Source organism: Cyprinodon variegatus, unplaced genomic scaffold (genome assembly GCF_000732505.1).
Source record: "Cyprinodon variegatus isolate N-32 unplaced genomic scaffold, C_variegatus-1.0 Scaffold436, whole genome shotgun sequence".
Classification (NCBI taxonomy): Eukaryota; Metazoa; Chordata; class Actinopteri; order Cyprinodontiformes; family Cyprinodontidae; genus Cyprinodon; species Cyprinodon variegatus.
Window position 1 is genome coordinate 410,566 of NW_015150889.1, and position 20,930 is coordinate 431,495.

Below are 20,930 nucleotides of genomic sequence, written 5' to 3' on the forward strand. Positions count from 1 at the left end.
ATTTATTACCGCCATGTACTGGGCTGGGATGTAATTTTACAACCAGTGGTGTCCCATTTCTTAGGGAGAAAATAATTAATTGCACTTCCCTCATTGAGTGTACTTCACTGTGGAGGGAACTCACTGTGGTGTTCTCAGAACCAAGACAGAAATGGGACTGGGCCTTAGTTTCATCTGATTTAATTTCGTAAAATGTCTTCTTTAAGGAACATTCTTCTATCCGATTATTAATCAATTAATCGAAAAAAATAATGGACAGGTTAATCGATTTGCAAAATAATCGTTAGTTGCAGCCCTACTATATACACACACTCTTTTTTGCATGCTGAGCTGAAAAATGTTTTTACATCAGCTAATAAATATACAACAGAAATGTGGAAAATCGGTTTACACTTTAGTATGAAACCTCAAATTTCTGCAGACTGTTTATGTGGATTCCGCATCACAGACAGGACACATACAGTAGTAGCCATTCAAAATTTCCCCAAGGAAAGTGGGGAAGGTGAGTCCCCTGAAATTCCTTTTTAAACATCAATCTTTGTACTAAAATATTTTTTCTGTCATGATTTGTGGACATTAAGATCTAAAGAGAGGGTGGAAGCAGAGTAAAAAAACATACACGCCCAGGAGAAGGACGGGGTCACTCCAGTGGCTGGAAGTTGGAGGTTTTTTTTGCTGGGAGTTGCAGGGAAGTGGGCTGCCATTAGGAAGGGCCATTTTGAATGGCTGCTACTGTACAATATGGCCAACTTCAAGGGAGATTTTTAGCAACCCTTAAAAAACTGTATAGTCCCAATATATTAACTCTAAACCGTTGAAGATTTGAAAGCTTTCTTTTTTTTTTCTTCAGAAAGGTTTGTGATTTGCTGCTGATGCATTTCTAGTTCATTTTTAGGTGTGATTCCCAATTAGAAATGTTAAGAATTTAATCAAGCAGCCTCTGTAATTTCAGCTTGTTTGTTCCACTGTGTCGAATCTGTTTACAGTCGGGAAAGGTTTATTTTTCTGCTTCATGCTTCAGGTTTAATGACAAAAATAAAAACAGGATTGGGACTTGAAAGGTGTTATCATTCATCCAAGCAAAGAGGGAGGTTGTGATTTCATAACATGACTGGGTTTGTTCCAGGTGTCAATCAAGCTACCAAATGTACTTCCTTCTTCATTAAAAAAAAAAAAAAAAAAGTTTAAATGTTAAATAAACCACATATCAATAGTGCTACTTTTCTCTGTAGGTATAATGCAATGCTGGCTGGAGTACACTACATATGATTTAGCTACTTAGGATGGTGATTATTTCATTCTTCAAACTTATGACAGTCAAGTATTTTCCCCCCAAATGATAAATCTGAGCAATAAGAGGTGAAGAAATAATCTTCACGAAGATCTATTTTCCCCTTGAGGTTATTTATAAGGTTTAAAGTCGATGTACCTTTGTGCCGCAGCTGCCCTTGGTAGCAAGGGCCGACAGATGGACATGTGATAATCTCGACGAGAGTGATTTTTTTCCCCCTCTCTTCATCGCACTCTGAGCCTTTGCCTGGGCTGGCTGATGAATCACTTCATGGATGTGGCAAATATATCAACCTCTGCACTCAGAGGAGGAAAAAATCGTCCAAGAAAATGAGCTGTTGTGTTCCAAGAGACCGAGTAGCTGAAAATGGGTGTTTTATGTTATTTTTTTCTTCTTTAGTGTTGTTTATATGGAGACTAAAGCTTGTTTCTTTGGAAAGAACAGAACAGCGATGATAATGAGAATAGTAAAAAAAGAAATTTAAATTTTGACATTTCCTTCTGTACAGTTCATAGGCTTAGGTTTACCATGGTGTTTCTTTAGTTACAATGGATCTTTTAAATGCAATATACTTTTATTTATTTTTTTTCATTTTCAAATAATTTTACTTATTGAAAATACAACCAGGATTTTCTTTGACATTATGGCCTCAGGGCCAAAAAAAATATATCGCTAATTAAAATTGCACATTGACTAGTATTATTAAAGTAAATAAATGGCTTGAGTTGTTGCCTTAACATTTCAAAAATAAAAATCTAAAAATCAAAATTTTAGTCAGTTAACACAGGAAGATGGACGGTTGTAATAATTTTTTTTAATATTTTGAGTGTGTAATTAAACTGTATAGTCTCAATTTTTTTCAAGGATGAAAATGGGCCCCTGTTGAGTTAAGGTGGTATACTACAAAAGGGCCCCATGTTACTTGTCTTTTTCAGTTTTATCCAGGACACATTTAGCAGCAGTTTCCAATCTGGGTAGGACCTGATTACAGAGCTCAGCCCTCTATGCTTATATGGGTCTTAATTGATTGACACAATAAATAATTGAACTTAATTGATCTCACACTCTACTTTTAACCCATCCCCTTGGGGAGCAGTGGGCTGCCATTGTGGGGCGCCCAGGGAGCAGTGCGGGGTTAAGGGTCTTTTGCTCAGAGAGCCAGAGTCTCTGTGGGAGTGGGGCTCGAACTCAGAACCTTAGGATTCCAATTTTTATGCCATAACCCCCAATATGTTGTCGCTGTTATTTCTTTGACTCAAACGGATCTTAAACAAAAGATCTACTTTGGCTGCTAACCTGTTTATGTTTTAGTCTAAAAGATCAGGATTTATTAAGAACATCAGGCAAACGTAACATTCTACAGGGGGAATAAGCACATTTCTGTAAAGTTAAATGTGTAAACCTCTCAAACATTTTAATTCTTCAATTCTCCTGTAATATACAAGCAGTTTCCAGAAAGACTAATCTTGTAATATCATTAAAAAAGTAATATAATCTATTTGGTAACTTGAAGAAACTCAAATGTATAAAAAAGGAAAAATAGCTTCCAGTAATGTAATGCACTTTGACCCTTTAAATGTTCTGCCTCAGCACTAAAAATAAATCAGAATTGTCTTTTTTTTTATGTTTTGTTTTTAAATGTATTTGCAAATACCCCCTGGTAAATTTCCGGTGACTGAAATTGTCACACAGCAGCAAAAATACATTGGCTGCTCTATTAAATACCTATCTTTTACTGAAGTAGACTTTAAAAGGAAAATAGCAAAATCAAGGTAAAGTAATCTTTTTCTGAAGTATCCGGCCATTAATGGCTGCTTTAGAGCTTTTCAACAGCTACTACTAAAAAAAAAAGCTCAGATATGAGATAAAACTTTTCACGTCATGGTAAAAACATTTTCACTTTATCTTTTTGTTTTTACTACCGTCTTTGAGTAGGTTGAAATCCCTGATGGTTTTCAACAACATTCTTTTATATTTAATCTCAGCATGACTTGGATAAAGAACATTTTATCCAAGGAAAGCACTGTAAATCACAGAAATAGGAATGAACGACTTGCACTATGGGTTGGGATTCTGGTAAGGCGAATAATAGGCTTTTTATTTTGCACCTACCTCTTAATTACTTTGCTGATCCATTAACTTAATTTGTTACAACAGAAGAGGCCGACCCTACTGCCTGAAAAATGCACTCAACTCCTGTTCTGAAAACGGTTTATATCCATCAATATAAAACACTAGGAACACATTTAGAGCATTTTCTTTTCCAGCAGCGTTAGGACAGCACTGGCTTCATAATGATTTCACTGTGTTTTATAACACTGTTGCTACAGTAGAAGTACTATCCTATTGTGATGCACAATGCATCCTGGACGTGGTGGTGGTGGGGTGGGGTTCTCTAATGTTCCTTCCCGCTGGGCTTTTAATCTGAATTACAGCAGAAAAAAACATGAGGTTAATCACATTGGGAGACCCTCTCCGGCTCTGACCACCCAGTATTTTTCTTTGCTTCGACTCAAGGTGGATTATTGATGATAGATGCTGAAAAGAATATGGGTCTGGGTGGGGGTGTGGAGGTCTTGCTGCTCCTTATCCTCTCAGATGGTTTTGACATCAATGCATTTACATTTATCACTGTAATGCACATTATAGTCACATTGTGCTCTTTCAGAATCCCAACGTATGAAAAAGCTGCTTCCTGTGATACCTTCCCTTCCTCCTGATGAACGCCCAAACCCCTACTTTCTCACCGGCCTTATCTTTATTTCCTCATGTGCTTAAATGCTGGCAGACACATTGCATTTAGATGCAAGAGGTTATCTCTCAGCAGTGATGGGGATTGCAGGAGCCTAAAGGATTGCCACAGGTTAATGCTGTTTTTTTCTTTTTTTCTGAGAGCTATGTATTGCTGAGCCTTAATGAGCACAGCTCAGTTTCCCTTTGAAAAAACAATGCAAAGCCACAGATGGAAATGGACTCTAAGTGTGCCTTTTGTAAACCTTTTCTAATGTGTGTTTGTGTGTCTCACAGGGTGGTGGGACCGGCCGTGACCTTCAAAGTCAACCGCAACTCCCAGAACGTCAGCACGGCAGATGTGGCCAACGTAGCTGGTAGGTTCTCCTCGGCTCGGCTAATGTTGTCTTTATATTGACAAAGAAAAAGATGGTTCATTATAAATGGCTCTCTGCTGCACCTGGGGCCCATGTTGGGGCTCTTTTAAAACCAACGACCTACCCGTAGCATTTTTGCAGGGATTTTTTTAAGCCATAGTGTTCATATTCATACTTACCCTTTGTGATCAAGTGATACATTTCTTTTAGTTTGGTTTGCTTTTCATTGCAGTATGCTTAATATTAATTGTATCGCTGATCAAACAATGGGGGATCAACAAATCTGAAGATTATTTTAATAAGAAAAACAGATGACTGGAATTTTCATGTTTATTTAGCTTGCCTGTGGGAGAGAAGAAAACAGCTTTACAGTATATCTGACATAAAGTAAAATAGTTTTTTTCTCATTCATTGGCTTTTTCCTTATTTTAATCCGTCTATATCATGTGTATACAGTGAAGACATCAAAACTATGACATATATGCCAATGTGAAATAACTCAAAACACATTTAATGTTTTGATTTTTTTATGACTCTAAATAGTCTTCCTATGTTTTGATTACTGCTTAACACATTCATGAGGTCATCACCTGAAATGGTTTTCCAATGGGTTTGAGGGAGTTCCTATATGAATTATTAAAGCTAAAGGAACTATTGAATGAGAATCTGTGTCCAGCCCTTTGACCGTTGGTGTACATAACGCAGCCAGTGCCCTTAATTTCTGCATGCTGTTGTTCACCCTTCGCCAACAGCTTAAGTTCCAGTGTTGTGTGGTTTGGGTATATTTTGAGTTATTTGATTCACTTTTCTACATAAAACATAGTTCTCTCGGTTTACCTTTGGACAGTTGTTTTCTGGTCTCTTGCATATTTTCTAATCTTGGTGATTTTTCCTATATTTTTGAATAGGTTCTCCTTTGTGTCTTTCACTGTTTAAACGTCTCCCTCAGCCAGCTTTCAGTAATTCAATCCCCCAGTTTTTTCCTTATTACCTGCACCTGTGTTCTTGTGATGGCACTCGCTGCAGATACTGCTTTTTGTCTGAATGCATCTTTACAGTCAGCTTTTCAGAAACCTCTTCGTTGTCACTGTAATTTCATTTATTTGATAAATTTCAAAATATTTATCATGCCCCTCCGTTTAATGAAAATCGCACAACACAGGGAAAAATTAGTATACACTAAACATGGGTGTGACACTCTAACATATAAGGTCAAAATTTGGAAGTTAGAAAGATCACATTTACCCAAACTGATGCTTTTAGAGCTGGTAGTGTTTTTTGTTTGAAAAACCTTACATTGACATTTCCAAATATAAAGTACTTCTAAAAGCTCAGGTCATATACTTTGAAAAAAATGATAAACAGTTTCTTTGGGTTGGATTTAGCTTTTTCATGTTGGCAATTTTAATCCATCTAGAAGTTGGAGGTTACTCTCAGCTTCTCAGTCAACACCAAGATTTCCAGTTTGATGCAGGCATTACTTTCATGGTCATCATAAACACATTTTACCAGTGGTGGAAAGTAACAAAGTACATTTACTTGATTACTGTACTTAAGCCATTTGTTTGAGTATCTTTACTTTACTAAAGTGATTTTTGGGGGGTACTTATAACTTTCAACCCACTACATTTCAAGGAAGCTGCTACTGTAGTTACTTGCTACTTTTGCTCATCTTATCTTTTTAAACCATATTCTTGAAATGCCATTTTAACATGCCAGATAGCAGCCCTTAGGACTGAACCTGTATACCACTGCCTTAGAGAGTTTCATGACATTACACAAATGTGAGAAACCCAGGGCAGATATTCTTTGTAGTTTATAGATTTTATTAAGGCATTATTTGTTGCCATGTGACCAAATTGTTGTGTAGGATGAGTTGCTGGTCTCTGTCATAATTCAACCTTAAACCTCTATTGCATAATGAAAGCGTGAGAAAATCAAAATATTCCAGTTTTGTTTTTGCTTTTTTTTTTGTAGTTTTTATGGCACTAGTGGCTGATTTTTTCAACAGTAGGCTGAAAAGAAAGGGGGTATGAGCAGGCAGGAGAGACATGCAGCAAAGGACCATAGGTCGGATTCAAACCCGGGTCGGCCGCGTCAAGGACTGAGGCCTCCAACATGGGTCATGCGCGCTAACTACTGCACCATCTGCACGGCCATTTTGGCTTTGTTTCTAAATAAGAATTAATAATAAAAATACCTGTTCTTTGCTGGCATTTTGATGCTGAAGTTCTTTATAAATGGTGTAGAATTTGTAGCAGGTGGTTCTACGCATCAATACATCAGGTGGTTTCTGAAAGCATGTAAAATTGCTCTGGAAATTAAACTGCACATCACACAGAAATGTACTGATATTAGAAATTGAATTAGTATTTTTGAATACTTAAGTAGTTTTAAATCCATGTACTTTTGAATACTTAAGTATTTTCATAAGTGAGAACATCAATTCTTGAACTTAAGTAGATGTTTGACCAACTAGCTTTCACATGTAGTTAAGTAAGATTTAACTATGAGTACCAATACTTGTATTCAAGTACTACTTTTGAGTACTTTGCCCACCTCTGCATTTTGCACACAAGAATTACAGTTTGCCCCAAATGGTGGAAAACTAGAATTTTTGCCATGAAGAGTGGTCAAATGCCACGACCATGCCTGCTGATGGCTTAGAGCATTGGGCTGTGGTCAAAGTTGAACTTGTAAGAGGTATTTACCAAATACTTGGAGAAGATTATGTTAAATGGTATGTTCCGTTTTATTCTGATACATTGACTGGACAGCACTTTATAATGTAATTCTTGTAAACTGATATTGTATTCTAGAAAATATATTCATAAATAGTCATAAATAAGTTGTTTTACAAAATACATCTAAGATTATTGTAGAAAATATGCCAGCTTGCCAGAACTTGCTAGAACTTCCTTGAACTCTTAATAAGGGAGTGCATCACATTAAAGAGGCAGTTGTACTTTGGAATATTTGATAATGTGCCCGCAATCTGCTGCATTTTTCCAGCTCAAATTCAGAGCATGAACATATACATCACAGATTGATTGCAAGTTACCTGGAGGAATAATACCTGAATCAGCTGCTCTCAACTTTTGAACACGATGCACTTACAATCAGGTCATGTTTTATGTTTGAGTGGTTACCTGAACGAAAGTTTTTGAGAGTTTTGCAATCAAAATGTATTCACTTTTCTTACATTTTTATTTCAATGCTCACAGTTATGGATTTATACCTGTATAAAAAGGAAAAAAATAATACTGTTAATTTTTACTAAAAAAAAATGTCATTGTTTCCTTATTTGAAACATGGATATCTTTCTAAACATTGCTTGAGATAGTTCGTTCATTTTTATCCATTTATTTTTTTGTACTTATCCAGTCCTGGTTTTCTCAGATTGAACTACTAGAATCTATTTAAATGATGTATGTGATGTAGATGATGGTATTAGGTTAATATTGATCTGACATTGCTTAGTTGATACCTAACATCCCAAATGGGTCTGTGACCTCTTACCAACATGGAAGTATAAGATCCAAGTGAACAGTTGGTGAGCTTTGAGGAAGAAATGAATACTTACCCACAAACAGATGTTTTTTATTATTATTACTTTATTATTTTTAAAACTCTTCACCACAGAACGTTTCTTAATTTTATACCTTGACTTTCTTTTTTTAAGTGAAGCACATTGCTAACTGCACCCTTCAGCCTGTCTTTGAGTGCATTTGGGAAACAAGGATGTGGATATTACTTCATTTTCCTAAACTGAATTGTTTTTCATAAGCCTGAGTAGATGTGGCCAATTCTGTGTCTGTACTGAATCACCCATATAAACCATTAGATTCTCTGAAAGTATTCATGGTGCTTTTCCATGAACCAAAGAAACTCAGGTAATTGAGCTCTCCATTAAAGGGTACCAAGAAAATATCCTCCACAACAAACAGCCTCAGCCATTCATGCAAGATTGGATGTGTTTATTCTTTCATGCCATTGATTTCACATTCAAAATATACCTTATGAATATTGCAGCTTAAGTTAATTCATAATGGGATCGGATCATATTTCATATCTGTAGTTTTTCTTCTAAGGTGGGTAGAATATTCTACTGCTGTAGATTATCTGCTCCAACTTTAACTTCTTGCACAATCAGACATTGCGATCTACAAACCTTGGATTCAATGTCTTGATACCAGAACTACGTTTACCTAGATCATGCCACAGCAGTCAGTCTATTCCACCTCTGACATTTAAGGGAACCTCTGTCTTTTAAACACAGATGATAGATCTATGGACTATAGAAAACATGTTCATTGTGTCTTTTGTACAAAAATCCCCTATTTTGGTCTCCTTTATGAATGAGATGTTTTAGAGCTCTTTCATGTTACGTCAATACGCTCTAGCTGGTCAACCACTTTGAAAATGGCTGCAAACAGGGTTACTGACCCTTAGCAAGATCCAGAAGCACAAGAATTGCAACATCCTGCACAACCACCAGGGATGCAGTAAGTGGTTTCTGTTTGGTAAGCACCCTATTTCTACATGCCGACCTTGGCGAAAGTTCAAGAGCTATGTTGAAAGCCACGTTTCTGCAGTGTTAAACTGCCTAAACAAAATTAAACTAATGATAAATATGTGGCACATGAAAAGCCTATCTAAAGAAATAGCCTACTTTTTTAAAATCTGGATTTAAAGCAGCAGATTAGAGGAGCATGAGAACTAAAAGCTGCTTTTCCATGTTTGGTTCTTGGTATGCAGGGTAGATATGAAGTCTTGATGGATGATTCTCTTTATGCGGGTCTATATTGTATTTTGATGCTAAGTCTTTCAGTGAATTATTGACTTGTAATACAGATGTAATTTATGGTCTGTTACCTAAGATACAGGGAGTTAAGGACTTTAAAATCGGGATGATACTTCTTTGAGTACCAGCTACCTTGTCAACTTTTTATACAAATCTAGGAAAACAAAGTTTCTGTAATCAATTCTAGTAAAGATGAACACCATAATTAGTTTTTAATGTTCTGCTAAAACATTATTTTCTGCATGTGATACAAGGCCAATTTAGTTTCTTTCTCTGTGTGCCTCTAAAGATCTTATTTTGGTCTGGGTCCATCAATAGACACAGAGTTTAAGCACAATGTAGTAGCCTAATTGAAGCTGTGTGTAAAGCTTGGAATGTCCTTAGGTTCAAAAACTTAAATGTTGTTTTTTTAGCTGAAGAACATTTGGCACATCCATACATTGGTTTCCCTTATTCCTCCATTTACCCAGTGCTTGAATAGGTTCTTAATCACCAGTTGACATTGTAATGTGTGATGTCAGTGTAGTTGTGGTAACTGATGTTGTTGTTTATCAAAATCTGAGTTGTGGGAGCTTGTAAATATTGAATAAAAGGGACCCTAAATTGGACCCTTGGGGAATGCCCCCTTTACTGATTCAAAGTTACCTCCTGACCCACAAAAGGACGTGTCTTTGAGGTAGGATTTAAACCAATCAAGTATTTTACTAGAAAGAGTTATCCACTTTCGCTGGAGCTCTTAAAAGCAATCTGACAAAGATAGAGATGTTTTCACATTACTATAATATTTTTTTGGTTTATATAAGCATCACAATTTCTATTAAAATACCTGAATAAAAGCTCAGGAAGCTAAAGAGTCAGTGATATCTGTTGCTCTACTTTCCTCAAAACAGGCAGAATGTAAAAGCTATGCTTCAACATTTGAGCTGAAAATCGAGGAGATCAAAAAGGAATCAAATAATTTTATTTATTATATATCTTTATTTTGATTCAAATATATATAAAAAAACAGAGCAATGGGTTTCTAAGCTTCTTCATTGCCATACTTTGAAAACCCCTAAGCAATTCTCTTTCAAGATCTGCAGTCCATCGTGCATTACTCTGGCAGTTCTGAGGCACGTAAAGGGACTGTCTTCCAAAGTGGGATCCAGCTGTGGAAATGTTGTAAAGGTGTGTGGGAGTGTGTGAGGGCACGTACAGAGCGGCAGCGTGAGTCGTGGTAATGAGAAGAGGGTGTTAATGAAGTGGGGAATATAGAAAGGAGGAATGTTTGCCATTAGCGGAGCTGTCAGTCCAGAGAGAGAAAAGACTTTCCTTATATTCCCCAGGTGTCATTTAAACACGGACACACACCATCATTTCACCTGAACAAGGGGAATTGGATCTGTCAAAATAACTACATGAGCAGCTCTCTGTGTGCTTTTTTTTTCCCTCCATTTTGTTCCTGGTTGATAATTACAGCCCCTCCTCTTCACAAACACAGAATTTCTCTTTCAGCTACCCCCCACCCCCCATTCTCGTCAAACGATTTTTTTTTCTCCTCCATTTAAGGTCCAGATTATGCAACGGCTGCAGCCACTTCTCTCTGCTTTTAAGTGCCATTGCTGGCGTTCTCTTTTTCCCGCCTCCTGCTCTATTCCCGTCGGCTCTACGCACCGGGGTCACGGATGAGCCTCGATTCCCTTTAATGCAAACATTTGACACAACGTGCTTAAAATGAAATACAGCATCCTCTTGGCTGCAGTGCAATGGTGTGGGCGGTTCTGTCTTTAAAGCGTCGTTTGTCATATTCAACCAGAATATCACTCCATTCCAAAGGGTACGTTATCCCCCCCACCCTTCTGGTTTTATAGAGGTTTTCTAAAACATTAAGCTTTACACGGCCATTGTAATGATGTCGTTTTATCATCATTTATGGTCGCTCAGTGATGCAGAGTGAGAACTGGATGTAAACATGCTCCGACACAAATGGATGTGTTTAGGCATGTGGCAGCTGGGGTTGAAAGTATTTAGCTTTTTTTTATGTTATCTGAGCCTATTGATCATATACAAATGTAATAGGGTCAGTTAAAACTTTAAATTGAGCAGTAAAATGGAAATATGCATATGTTTGCCTTAATACTTGGAAGCTAAATGGCTAATTGGAAACACTGGGAAAATGTGTGGGTGGGGGGGGATTTATTGAGTATTCTTTTTTAATTTAAAACACTACATAATTTTATTCTGAAATAAGAGCTCAGAAGGAAATTACATTGCTTTTTTGATATCCTCTAACATCAGGGTAGGCTTTTTTCCTCCAGATTTAGCCTAGCGATATTTCATTTAAAAAGGTAGATTTTAAAGAATAATATGTAAAAAAATTAAAAAAATCTGTTTTTTAAATAAGTTGAATAAATAAAATCTTAAACACATTAGAAAGAACTTGTTATAAAATCTCTGTTTGAATTTTTTGTTACGATATTCATATGATTTGAAGACAGATTTAAAATTTTGCTACATTAATTTTAAAGCAATAATTTACTTTTCAAGATCTCCTTTTCTTTGATTATGCCAACTTATTATTTCCTTTTAAAATGAAATAAAACCCTAAAGGCAATGATCAGTTTCAGCTGCAAGTTCGACCTAAAATAAAGGTCCTATGTATTTGCTGTTTAAATACGTTATAAGGAATTTTGGTTAAAAAAATAAAAATAATAATAATAATAATAACAATTACAAAAATTAAGTAATATTTGAAGAACCAAAACTACTCTAATAATTAAACAAGATTTTCTTCCTAGATATTTTTTAACATCTTTATATATTCATGAATATTTTTTGAAAATGTATTAGCTCTAAAACTAAAACAGACCTTTCTCCAATTTTAAACAAAGTCTGTTTATACATGCAAAAGTTCTACGCAGATTGATTGCATGCAGGATTATTACTGTACTCTTACTGAGTAAATCTAACTCTTTTCTTTCCCTTTTTTTTCAATTTCTCTGGCTATATGGAATAAATACTACTAAGTAGGTTTTCATCTCCCATTTTGGTCATTTTTCCTCCAGATATTTATTAGGTGTGTGAAAGAGATTATTTTACAGGTCAATACCATGTTCAGCTTGTTTAAAATCCCTAATTCTTTTTCTTAACTCCTGGCATGGATTCCTCTTCCTCTTACACTGAACTGATTCTGACCTCAGGGCCCCAAAGGGCCAGAAAAAGTCAAATTAATGCCCTCTATCCTGACCAGACCTGGTGTTGCATTTTAAATATCCATGATCCTGCTTCTGTCGCGCGCGTCCAGCCATTGTGGGATGGGGGAGGAGTAGAGGGGTTTGCTCTGGGGCCACCGGGGGGCCATTGTCAAATGAGGGGGTGGATGTCAAGATGGTGGGCAGCGAGGTGGTGACCCTCATTGTCCAGCAAAGGGTGGGTGGAAGACCCAGGGGCTGCTTCCAGCCGTGCGTCTCGGCCGTGAGAACGGGACACTGTGAATAGGCCGGGGGTCAGGGTCAGGACGGTGGGCAGCTCAATTAGCACTTAAAGCAGGAGGAGAGCAGCTGAAATGGTCTTATCCCTGCTCCGTCTGCTCGCTTGACTTATGCGTTTTTATGCCACCAGCAGTTGTTTTTGAAAACATGCTAATGATGGCTTTCTGTGTGAGGATAGTTATTCATAAATGCCCAAAAGCTGTCCTCTCTAGGGAATTATTGACCGTTGGAATAGTTTCTGTCTTTACTCAAATTGAAAATCTTTATATCATCTTCAGCAACCAGCCTTGGATTTCTATGTTCATATTCTACTTCACATGTTAAACGGTTGGTTGGAAATATTGTAAAACCACAGTAATTTTATAGTTTTATTACTCTTGAAATGACTCTTTAAGAAAGGGAAGTGAGGGAGATCCTATTAACAGAAGCTTTAGGGATTCAGATAGTTAGGACTCTTGTGCTTTGACTCTCTCCTGGTTAACATTAGTGAATATTTAAAATGCAATTGCCCTAAAATCATGGTCATATTTTTCTTATCACCAAGTCTGAGCCCTCTTTTAGATTTTTTGATGAGAGCTATATACATGTCCAATAAAGTTAAAAATGGAAACTATGTTTCATAATGGTAAGATAGGTGGCGTGCAATCTCATTCTTGGATATGACTTTTATTTAAGTTCATATTCATGAAAGAAAACCTGGGCTGCTCAGTGCTGCAGTGGGTAGATCTGCTGCCATGCAGGGTTCAATTCCCGGCCTTGGGTCTTTCTGCAGGTTTCATGTTCTCCCTGAGCATGTGTGGGTTCTCTCCGGGTACTCCGGCTTCCTCCCACAGTCCAAAAACAGGACTGTTATTTTATTTGGCTTCTCTGGTTGTTTGTCTCTATGTTGCCCTGCCATGGACTGGGGACCTGTTCAGGGTGTACCCCACCTGTCGCCCATTGACAGCTGGAGAGATAGACACCAGCAACCCTCGCGACCTGGCTTTGGATAATTCTGACTGCAAATGGAAGGATGGATGGAGGACGACGGCCATATACATGTCCAATAAAGTTAAAATGGAAACTATTTTCATAATGGCAAGATAGATAGTGTGCCTTTTATTTAAGTTCATATTAATAATGGAAAACTACTATACAACACACAGATACAACTTGTGTTACATTATATGGAATTTACTTGAGATAAGCAGCATTGCCAAAATATAATTGTAATTGTGTGTCATATGTCATTTTCTCAAGTTACAAAAGAAATTACAGGGAACTGCATTGAATCCTTGACACTAAAACAGCCCCTTCTCTCGAGAAAGCATGTGGAGCCTGCAGAGAAGACCGATCCATTTTAGTAAGAAGAAATCTCAAGCACGACCAGAAATGGATTCAGCATGAGCAAACGTCTATTGCAACCAGGCATGGTTTAGAAAGGAACAGAGACAACAAACAGAAAGAGCAGTTGAAGCACTAATACAGCAGTAATCTATTGTAAGAAAAGTAGAGGTACTGTCCCATTGCCCAGGTGAGAGGAGGAGTAGTACTGATATTGACTCCATAAGAACTAGGCCAGGTGTAGTTGAGTAATAGTTATGTCAACTATCCATTCAAGAAAAGGACTTTCTTTACGAAAGAAAAATAAAGATATATGTTCAAAAAATGTGTCCAGGGTAATAAAATACTACAATTTTATGTTTACCTTCGTGCAGGTATTTATACAATTGACAATGCTTGTGCAGTCCTTCTTATCTTTAAATTTTTTTTATTCATTCTTAATGTCTACTGAGCAACAACAGCCAAGCTTCCCTTTTTATATTTTTTTGACGTTTTCCACTGCAACTATTCTCATCAATATAAAAATTGTCAGAGTAAAGGTAATGAAAACCAAACTCCTTTTTTTAATTTTGAGGAGTGAAATTTATTAGGACTGTTCCAATCATGGGAGGAAGTGGTGGAGGTGGTGGAGGATGCTGAATATCATCCATAAGTCTCTTTTGGAGAGTGTGATCTCTTCTGCCATCACCTTTTAAGGTAGCAGGATTGAAGTCATTCTCTTAAAGAAGTTGAACAATCTGATAGATGAGACTGAACATTTTATTGGAACCCCTCTGGAACCTCTGGAGAGGAGTATACAAAGAAAGATTCTTCATAAAATACAGGAAAAATTGAACGCTTAGCATCCTCTATCGGTCTGTGTTGCTTCAGATCCTTTATAAGACAGACCACTACAGAGGGTCCTTAGATCCATCAGCATTGGCTCTTTAAAGAACTCTGCCTAACATGACCTTCATGTTATTAAATCTAAATCTTCATGTATTTCCCCTTGACATTGTTCTTGTAATTAAACTGAAAAGGCTGGAGTTTTAGTCCTGTGCGATGGGGAAAAATAACTGATCCTCTATTCCTCTCTTTAATAACCTAACCTTGTAGGCTTGTTTTGTTTCCTTTATTACTCAAAAGTATTCACTAATGCCTAGCAAAAGGTTAGATGTTAGTCTTATCTAACTGATGCCTCAGAAGCTGTTTTTCATTGTTAGATTTGGTGAGGAGCTAGTCTCCTTTAGGTCAAGGATATTTCAAAAATCCTCCTGTTTGTGGGAAAACATTTCACTTTGTATCTGAGAATCCCCCCCTGTAGTTCTTAAGTAGTGCAATCCTTTGTGACCCAAACAGGTTGAATACTGAATCTGTTCTCAATTGCAAGGATTCATAAATGCTGCTTGAATAAAGAACACTGATCTAATTTCTTGTTGATATACGACATAGACTTTCTTTTTATTTTGATAACACCTAAAAGCTACTTTATTGTCATTCTTAGAGTCTAGTAACCAAACAAACCAGGCTCCCTTCATATTAGTTGTACAGTATTTCTTTAACAAAACCCATTTAATATAATTGACCTTGACAAAGTCAGATTGCCATGTGTAAGGCATGGAACTTACCATACCTATTAAAATCCAATGCCAACTGCAGGTTCAACACAACATGCTGAGGCCCATACATTTCTGAGTGTGTTATGTTACGGTAAGAGATGCTGTATTAAGATCTTAAAAAAGGGGAAACTAAAGAATATTGTAATATGAGGCTGTTTCAAAGAGGTATCCTGTCTGTATGTAATGCAGCAGGGTTTGTCACATTCAGAGTAGCCAGCTGCAATTAAGATCAGCTGTCATGCATGTTTTTCTGTGTCCCTGAGGGATTATCGCCTCTTTAGCATGTCAATTGTGTTCTGAAGGAGTCTGTTAATGAACCATTGATTTGATTCATGTGTGTTTGATGCCAAAATAAGCAGGAAAGCAGATTTTGATGGTAGATGTAATGCAAGAGCTGTTAGGTGCGCCACTTAGACCTGGAGAAGATTAATCTGAATTCATGACTTGAAGCGTTTTGTGCTTAAAGCAAACTTAAGACTTGCATTTGATGGTAGACTGTTTGCCTATTGATTAGAAAGTTGTGACTTGACTCAGACTTGTGAAAAAGGACCTGTGAATATCTCTGTTGCCGAATCTAGTCCTAGGTCTCTAAACTACCTAAGTCGGCTCACGAGGCCGTCCCTGAGGTGAAGAGTGCTTTAGGCTGCTTTTTCAAATACATCAGCATCCTGGCCTTTACCGTCTCCTTCTCACAGCTTCTTCTCCTTTTTCTTCAGTCTGACTGGATTAGCATAGATCTCGTATGCCGACAGAACTGACCTTCACTGCAGCTAAACACTTGTCAAAATGCCAAATGTAATTACCGAGCTCTTTAGGTCAAAGTAATGTGTTTCATCCACCTCCCTTCTCCTCGTTATTGATGTGGCAGCCCACGGCCTGCCGTCTCCCCTCTTGCACCAGTGGCTCACCAGTGCGCGCTTGTGTGTCATAACAAAGTGAGGAAATGTAGCCGTAATTATGGCTAAGTAATGCCTTAAAATTGCGTGTTGCTGCATTGCTGGATGTCTTTCTATGACTTTGTCAGCCCACAGCTCCCGGATCCTGTGATTACAGACAATTTAAACTTATCTCAGAGTTGGAAAGAGCTGCAGCGACGCTGCCTTTCAAAGGTCCTCATCATAGTCATTATTATTCTGCTGCAAAGTGCATGCTGGGAACGTGCAGAATCTGTTTAGAGCTTGTCTCTTAAGACACCCCTTTCTGTGTGTCTTGCAAACAGTGTGCATTGATTGTTGACGATTTTAAACACATGACTGCTGATGTTTTTTAAATCTAATTCAAGTTTTATACTTGCATCTGAAAATTTGCAGGGAAAGGGTTAAATGGTTGCATTCGACAGCCCACTTAGATGAGCTGTCATTATTAACAGAACCAAATGATTTTATGTCATCGCCGTCATTTTCTGGAACTCCTTTAATTGTTCCTATTGATTGGCTGTTTGATTGCATTGGAAACAGCTCGGGCATTGGGATCCATCCAGCGATCTCCTCTTGCCCTAACGGAGCTGGCAAATCCATTTCGGTTAACTTCATTTCAGCTCACCTGCTAATCAGTTTTCATCGCTTGCCGAAGGCTCATTGATTCAAGCAGTTCCTCTCACCTGTTGCCAAAGAAAAGAATCGAAATTGTGAAAGAGGGAGGGATGAGGGGGAAGGGTCCTGTTGTTTTAGCCAGGCAATTTTCTATGACATACACACTGCTTTCTATCTTCTCTGTTGTGGTCTGAATTGCAAGATGCCTCATCTGAGTTTTACAGAGCTCCGTTGATCCAGAGTCACCTGTGGTTATTTTGGTCTGACTTCAGAGAGAGCAGAAAAGCTCTCCGACATCCTCAGGAGCTTTGCAAGCATCTGTGAGTCCTGCCGTCAAGTGAGAGGGGAGGGATTGGATGGAGGAGGAGGGGGAGGGACACAGGTGTTGTGCCGAGCTTGAGTTTGCACAGCGGTGCTGCATGATCCCCCCAGCCAACCGTGCAACCACCCTGCCAGCCACTCAACCATCCAGCCGGCCCGATTTCCCTCATCGTTGGCACCGGCCTGCTGGCACCAACAGCCCCCTTTCCCACTCTCGCAGCTGGCAGGATCTCTGCGAGTTGGCCCGAGCTCCTGACGTTCACAGTGGGGTTGGCAGACCTCGCCCAGATGGCCACCTTGTAGCAAAAGCTGGCTTCGCGCTTGCATCGCTTTTACATCATTCCCTTAGCTACCGAGCCGGGGAGGAAGGAGATGGGCTTCAGCTGCCAGCGTTGATGCATTTTTGTACGTGAGATGTGGGAGTGCTAAACTCTGCTGCAGATTTCACACTTTCTAATGATGATTTGTGCTGTTTGTGTAACTGCCTTTTGTACAACAGCAGGGAGCAGTTCTCAGAGCGGAAATGGACAAGGAAAAGAGAGATTTCTCACCACAAGTGTCCATATATACGAAGGGTAAAGCTGCTAACCAGGCTGTTTTATGAGATTAATTATACTTTCTGTAGATATGGTCAGCCTCATAAAGAATATTTTGATATTTTGATTTTATTTTTGCATATATTTTTGGTAAAGACAAAATCTACCCTTCTAAAAATCAAGCTCCTTCAACAGTGACTTAAGACAACTGACCATTCTTTTGAGAACATTAATGTTTTTATTTTCTTGCTCCTCTTTATTGTTTTGTTTTTGTTTTGTTTTGAATTAAATTAAAAGGTAGAAATAAAAAATTAAGAACAAAATTTAATGGTGCTATCAATATTGTCACTCCATTGCATAATTCAGCAAAACTAAGATATATTGTCAGTATTTCAATAATGAAGGAAAGAAAGGGTTGCCTGTTTGCTACTATTGGATGTTTTGGTGAAAATGTTAACAGTCAAGATCAAATTAAACCCTTAAATTGAAATAAAAATATTGCATGTTGTAATTAATCCTACAGAAGGTTAATAAATAATAATAAATAATGGAATAATAAATAATGATGACTTGTATTTTTAAATCGTAACAACGCACGACATAAAATCTGGATTAAAGTGGTTGACTTAGGATGTGGTTCAACTGGAGCAGAGGTCACAGATTTGCGGACCAGGGTCCGGATCCAGGGTGTGGATCCGGACCCTGGTCCGCAAATCTGCCGGTCCCAGCACCTGCTGGTCCCACCCCCAGCAGGTGGGTCCGGATCCAGACCCACCTGCTGGTGACCCCATTTATGAATTACCACATGTTGTGTGACGAAAGTCTAAATTCACTTGCGCCGCTTCTCCTGTTAATATGGTAAAGCCCTCCGGAGCCTCTGGCACCAGGCGACATGTGATACAAATTAGCCAATGAGCTGCTATCAGTCTGGGTTGCTGCTGCTGCTACTTTTAGATACAGCAGGCAAACCTGTGGCAAGCCGGGGAATGGGAAAGAATGAGAAGATGATGAGAAAAAGAGAGCAGAGAAAGTGTGGACTGCTGGAAGAACTGCAGTGAACTGTGAAAGAAAAGTAAAATGGCGTGCTCAAAGATGACGCTTCACATTTTGGGTATGTTTGGCTCAACCTGCTGCTTTGAAGCAGGATTCTCCACCATTAACAGAATCAAAAATAAATATGGATCCAGGCTCACGAATGAGCACCTTGATATGTGCTTTAGAATGGCTTTGTCTCCAGTCAAACCCAGGTTTAATCCTTGCAGGGTAGAATAAAGCCCACTCCTCTATTTAGGCCAGTAAAAATAAAGAAATAAAGAAAAAAAAAAAACTGTCAGTTCAGGTGTTTTATAAAATATGTGAATTGGGAAATTGTCTATATATCAAACTTAACAATTGTTGTTCTCTACTTCAACAAACACTTTAGATTTTAAAATGGAAAAATTTTCTATCTTTTTTTAATTTATTTTTTTAATTTAAAAATTCAATGTATAACATGGATGCATAAAACCCTAATTTTATTTCAGTGTTAAATTCTGTTTAAAGTAACGAATTATGATTTAAAATGTCTCCAGACCTTTACTGGTTGATGATTTTCTTTATTCGGAACCTGCTGATTATTATTTGGTTACCCCTGCACTAAAGGCAAATGTAACCCTAATGTAATCTGTTTGCCCATATCCTGCTTATATCCCACCTTGGGTGGTCTGAAAAACCAAATTCTGATCTTTTCTCACTCATTGGTATGTATTAAATGAGATAAGCATTCAATAGTTTTCTAAGGATGTGCAGTCTGAATGGTGGTTTTTGGTGTGGTCTTGATAATGTCAGCTCCTACCGTTTAAGAGTTTAATAACACAGAGACACCAACATTCACCATTTATTTATTTCTTTTTTTAAACAAATCTTTATTGAACCCTTCTAGTGATGTCCACATTGATTCGTTACGTAAACTAAGCACAGCTTTGTGCCGTCTACGTTCTTCTTCTGCGCTTGACGGTTGCCTTAATATCCTAAACCGTTCAGACTAAAGACAGATCGCAGTGACAAAAACTAATCAACCCCGCTGAAAAAATAAGATTTTGGTAAAAAGTTGGAATTGAGCATAAAGATCAGAAATGTGACTGTAGCCCAAAACGTTCTTAATATACACGACTGATTGTTTATGTGGTGGGTTACATTTATCCTGGCTGACAAATGAGAAGGATTTTAGTTTATTTTATAGTAAATTTCTTACTAATTGATCTTTTAATGTTGAAATATATGAAAAATCCTGTTCATTTTTCACAACATGCATTGGTGTTGTCAAAATGACCGTAAATGATAAAATGTACAAAGATAAGACACAAGAGTATGACAATTAAGTATTTTTCTTACGCTCTAAAAGGAAGGAATAGCTTTTCTTGTAACTGCAGTTTTAACATTTTACCTTTTTCCAAACCTCCGTGGGAACATCTTTAGATCAAACCTGTTTTACTGCCACTGACTTTGATGGGTTTGAATAAAATTTTACTGCCATGTCCAACAGTGACAGAGAGTCTGAAAAAAAAACCTTGTTGATAAGATGTCAGGACAAGGACACTAATTTAGGAAAACATGCAATGGCTACCTCACACCGCATGCTAGTGTAGCATGGCTAATACATGTTAGATTAGGAAATATGCCTGAAAAAAAAAAAAAATGCTCTGAAGCTTCTTCCAGTCCTTTTTAGTTTACTTTAATAGGGTGCCATGAGTTAAAATCCCTAGCTCACTTGACATAAGGTTGAATAGATCACAACCTAAATGCAACTTAGTAAAGAGGATTTCTGATACAGAAATTATACCCTTAAAATATATATAAATTGAAGTACTGCTGACTTGACAATTGTCCACCTATCGGGGAATTTAAAGGTATTGTAGAAAATGTTCGCAAATCTTTTAAAGGCCCGCCCTCTCCAATAAAAAAAAAAA

The 20,930-nt window shown here is 37.7% G+C and overlaps 1 protein-coding gene across 1 annotated transcript in view; it reads left to right on the forward strand.

Moving 5' to 3' along the window:
* The window catches only part of LOC107093633 (receptor-type tyrosine-protein phosphatase N2-like), a 281,824-nt gene that overhangs the window by 87,164 nt on the left and 173,730 nt on the right, over positions 1-20,930 (forward strand). The window contains exon 11 of the mRNA XM_015388814.1: positions 4,319-4,398. Coding sequence (XP_015244300.1) covers positions 4,319-4,398 — 80 coding nt within the window. The remainder of the gene's footprint in view (positions 1-4,318; positions 4,399-20,930) is intronic.